Source organism: Ochotona curzoniae, unplaced genomic scaffold, assembly GCF_017591425.1.
Source record: "Ochotona curzoniae isolate NIBS_2020 unplaced genomic scaffold, NIBS_Ocur_1.0 contig_2404, whole genome shotgun sequence".
NCBI classification, from domain to species: domain Eukaryota; kingdom Metazoa; phylum Chordata; class Mammalia; order Lagomorpha; family Ochotonidae; genus Ochotona; species Ochotona curzoniae.
The window spans coordinates 13,262,467-13,267,433 of record NW_024465451.1 but is presented as its reverse complement, the minus strand read 5'-3'; the positions used below and the strand labels follow the sequence as shown (position 1 = coordinate 13,267,433).

Sequence of the window (4,967 nt, the reverse complement as noted above, 5' to 3'; positions counted from 1 at the left end):
CGCAAAAGGTTTGAGAGTTATATGTCTCTGTTCTGACATGTTTGGTCTCCCAGGTGGGTGTATGGGTGGCAGGGATCAGGTACTTGGGCCACCATCCACTGTCTTTCCGAACACTGCACTAGAAGTAGACTCCTGGTACCCTGTCTGAGATGGGATGTAGACAGCCCAAGCAGCAACTTAACCTGTTGTACCACAACATGTCCCTCCCCTCCTAGTAAGTCCAGTCAGTATTATTTCTGTTGAGAATGAATATCTTGAAATAAAGTAATATATATTCACACTTTAAGAAACTTAAAACAGGGCCCAGTGTGGTAGTCCAGTAGCTAATCCTAACCTTGCACACACCAGCATCCCATAAGGGCACTGGTTCATGTCCCAGAGGCCCTGCTTCCCCTCCAGCTCCCTTCTTTTGACCTGAGAAAGTAGTGGAGGTTGACTCAAATCCTTGGGACTCTGCACCTGCATGGGAGACCTGGAAAAAGCTCCTGGTTCCTGGCTTTGGATTGGCTCAACTCCAGACATTGTAACAACTTAGGGAGTGAACCAATGGTTAAAAGATCTTTCTGTCTGTCCTTCTCTCTGTAAACCAATACAAATAAATAAACCTTTTAAAAAATGTACCTTGGGCCTGGCGCAGTGGCGTAAGTGGTTAAGGTCCTCGCCTTGCATGCCCGGGATCCCATATGGGCGCCGGTTCTAATCCCGGCGGCCCCTCTTCCCATCCAGCTCCCTGCCTGTGGCCTGGGAAAGCAGTCGAGGACGGCCCAAAGCTTTGGAATCCTGCACCCGCGTGGGAGACCTGGAAGAGGCTCCTGGCTTCGGATCAGCATAGCATCGGCCGTTGCGGTCACTTGGGGAGTGACTCATCGGACGGAAGATCTTCCTCTCTGTCTCTCCTCTCTGTATATCCGCCTTTCCAATAAAAATAAAATAAATCTTTAAAAAAAAAATGTACCTCAAGGTTCAGCATGGTGGCCTACTGGCTAAACTCTTCATCTTGAACGTGCCAGAATCCCAGATGGGTACTAGTTCTAATCTCGGTGGCCCCACTTCCCATCCAGCTCCCTGCTTGTGGCCTGGGAAAGCAGTGGAGGACGGCCCAAAGCCTTGGGACCCTGCACCCATGTGGGAGGCCCGGAAGAGCTCCTGGCTTTGGATCAGCATAGCTCCGGTCGTTGTGGTCACTTGGGGAGTGACGGAAGATCTTCCTCTCTGTCTCTCCTCCTCTCTCTCTATATCTGACTTTACAATAAAAATAAATAAATATATTTTTTTAAATGTACCTCAGAGAGACTTTTGATGATCCACAGGTAATCTTTCTATTTGCCAGAACAAAACCCAGACCTCTTTCCACCCAGTCAGGCAACAATGTAAAAATGTACACCATTCAAAGTTAACCATATGAAGAAACAGAAGAATAAAACCCACACCAGGAGAAAAATCAGTCAGCAGAAATGAAGCCCAGAAATGACAGAGATAATGAAATTAGCAGTGTAGTTATTTATTTATTTTAACAGGAAACTCAAGTTTATTGAAAGGGAGGGAAAGACAATGGAGGAGACCCCATTGCTTGGAGCCTCCGAAACTGCGCAGTCTCAGGTCTGTTGCCTTTCCAGGTAGGCGTGGGGAGGTGGCTGAGCAAAAGACCTTGGTTCTGGCACCGAGTCAAGAGGTTGGCGGAGGACTCGGTCGAGTCCCGGTCGCTCACCCCCATCCATTGCTTGGCCCCTCACGCCTGGGCGGGCTCAGACGGCAATGGGCTCCCCGGGCTCGGTTCAGCCTCTTCACCACAAACACCCTCTGTCCCAACACCAGCAGCGTGTGTTCTCGAAAGACCACAGACAAACGCTTGAAGGGGACGTTCATGCTCTGGTGCAGCCGGAAACCACAGGCCATGCTGACCAGCTCGGAGATGCCACTGGCTACCTGCTCATCGTCCTCGAGGTTCCCGGACGACCCCAGTATTGCACCTTTGCTCAGCACCAGGTAGCCCAGCTGGTCTGGGATTCGCTCCAGTCCCTGAGTCAATGCAAATGGCATGGCAGTCCTAGGCGCTGGGCAAGTTGCCTACCAAAGGTGACTCGGCGACTTAGCAATTTATTTAAAAGAGTGACTGTAACTATTATGAAGATGCTCAGGATTTAAAGAAATATGTGAGGGCCAACTCCGTGGTGTAACAGGCTAAGCTTCCGCCCGTGGCACCGGCATCCCATATGGGCATCAGTGTTGCACCTGCTGCGCTTCCCATCCAGCTCTGTTTATATTCTTTGAAAGCGGCACAGGATGACCCAAAGTCTTGGGACCCTGCACCAGCATGGGAGACTTGCAGGAGGCGCCTGGCTTTGTACCAGCCCAGCTCTGGCTGCTGCAGCCATTTGGGAAGTGAACCAGCAGATGGAAGATCTTTCTCTGTCCCTCCTTCTCTCTGTAAAATCTGCCTTTAAAATAAAAAACAAAGAAGCCTTAAAAAAAAAGAAAAACAAGGAGAAGCTAAATTGTGAAACAAGGAAAGTGACAACAGCTCAAATTCCTCGTGTCAATTGACATGCTAATGAAACTCCCACTGCTTCAGTAGTTTATCTGCGGATCCTGTAACCCTCACAAAGCAGCAACTGGACGCGCAACATTCACTGCTCCAGGACCAGAAAGCAACTGGGAGCTGACTGAGTCACCTGTTGTTTTCCGTTGTTTAATCACAAAGCTGATATCTTAGTATTAGAAGTCATTCTCTTGTGGAATGCTGATTGCCTCTAGCATAACGCCAGTGAAGGTGGTTAAACTAAAAGGTCGGCGTTGTTCCTCCGTACTTTGAGCTACATCTTGGAGTATTAGCACGAATCAACAAAAAGGAAGACCCCTTTTTCTTCCTTCCGCTCCCTTTCTCTATTATTCTGCCTTTCAAGTAAATAATTCTTTTTAAAACAGAATCTTTGAGGTCACCCACCCCCGTTTGGATCTACCACACGGGATGCAAAAAGCCCAAATCCTTCCTCACAGGATCCAAGGTCATTGGAACAACAGCCAGGAGCACTTAGCGGTCCTCAGAAACAAAAGGACAATAAACTTCCTTCAGGACTAGGGAGAGGAGCTTCCTCTGGTCCTTGCTTAGCTCCAACTTGGATCCCCACCCTCTCTTGCAATGACCATCGGGGGGTCACTCCGGAGCTCCCCACCCCTCAAAAAAAAGCAAACAAACAAACAAACAAAAAATTAGAATAGATAGACAGAGAACAACAAGGAAAGCTTAGAACCAGAAAGGAAACAGTCAGCACAGGTCCATATATACCTTACTAGGTAGGACACAAAGATTAGTTACTCCTCACTAGGGAAGTGAAGATTTCTCTGCACACCCCTCCTTAAACTGTTCTGCACCTCAACTGTTGACAAATGCCTTGTTAGAGTTATAAGCCAGTTTAGACTTATCCTAAAATCTGCCAAGTTCAGCAAAATTATGCTTCAACACTATAAACGGCTGAATACTAAAATGAAAATAGACACGAGACAGCTGAATAGTACCCTATAGCCATTTTAAGGTGTATAGCACTCGGTTCTGTGTATAAACTAAAATAGAAATGTCAATGAAGTAGTCACAAGATGTGGTTAAGAACTTGGATTTTTTTAACATATTGATTACTCAATGCCATGTCAATTAATTCCATAATGTTGTAAATTGGTGTTGATGTTGTGTTGGTTCATGTCACAGCTGCTCCACCTCCCATCAAGCTCCCTGCCTGGGGCCTGCAAAAGCAATGGAGGATGGCCTAAAAGCCTTGAGACCCAGCACCCACATGGGAGACCCGGAAACAGCTCCTGGCTTCTGGCTTCAGATCGGCCCAGCTCCAGCCATTGTGGCTATCTGAGGAGTGAACCAGTGAATACAAAATATTTCTCTCCATGTCTTTGTCTCTCCATAAATGTGCCTTTCCAATAAAAATCAGTAAATCTTTTAACAAAGAAGGAAAGACAGAAAAAGAGAGAGAAAAAAGAAAGAAGTAGAGAAAGAGAGAGAGAGAAGATTTTCCATCTGATGCTTTGCTCTCCAAGTGGCTCCAACAGTCAGAGCTGAGCCTAGCAGAAGCCAGGAGCTAGGAATGTCTTCCAAACCTACCACAATGGTGCAGGGTCCGAGAGGCTTGGACCATCCTCTATTGCTTTCCTAGGGCATCAGGCAGAAAACTGGGCCAGAAGTGGAGCAGTGTGGACTAGAACCCATGCAGATATGGAATGCCATCCTTGCAAGTTGGAAGATTAGCTTGTTTGGCCACTGCGCTGGCCCCTGTTTGTAGCCATTTTCTATGCAGGTCCCCAGCCAGTTAGACTTGAGTTGGTAGAAGGGAAACTTTTCTTCCCAATACTTTTCTCTTCAGTTATTTAACTTTCACCCTCTTGGTTTTCCCACTGTCTCCAATGCTGTATCCACTATACTTCCTTCTGATTTTATTCTGCCTTGGTCACATGATTGAATCTTTGTTTCCAAAATAATTGACCTCTTTATTTTCCCATGATTTCTTTTTTCTTTTCTTTTCTTTTTTTTTAAGATTTATGTATTTTTATTGGAAAGACAGATATACAGAGAGGGGGAGAGACAGAGAGGAAGATCTTCTGCCCAATGGTTCACTCCCCAAGTGATCACAATGGTTGGAACAGAGCCAATCCGAAGCCAGGAGCCAGGAGCTTCTTCCGGGTCTCCCACGCGGATGCAGGATTCCAAGGCTTTGGGCCGTTCTTGACTGCTTTCCCAGGCCACAAGCAGGAAGCTGAATGAGAAGTGGAGTTGCCGGGATATGAACTGGCGCCCATATGGGATCCCGGCACATTCAAGGTGAGGACTTTAGCCACTACGCTATCACACCAGGCCCTTTTCCATGATTTCAATGAACTCATTTATTCCTATGAAGGAAGAAGAGGATATAATTTTTGGTTTTTTTTACGATATATCTATTTTTATTGCAAAGTCAGATATACAG

General features: G+C 46.6%; 1 protein-coding gene across 1 annotated transcript; it reads right to left on the bottom strand.

The window, feature by feature from the left end:
- Positions 1–1,704: 1,704 nt before the first annotated feature.
- On the bottom strand, positions 1,705–2,073 carry LOC121152166 (ragulator complex protein LAMTOR4-like). Its single transcript, XM_040974048.1, has one exon. The coding sequence runs from the start codon at positions 2,038–2,040 to the stop codon at positions 1,705–1,707; it is 336 nt and encodes a 111-aa protein (XP_040829982.1). The 5' UTR covers positions 2,041–2,073.
- Positions 2,074–4,967: the final 2,894 nt, after the last annotated feature.

Coding starts and splice junctions, on each gene's coding strand:
- LOC121152166 (XM_040974048.1), bottom strand. CDS start 2,040: ATGCCATTTGCATTGACTCAGGGACTGGAGCGAATCCCAGACCAGCTG.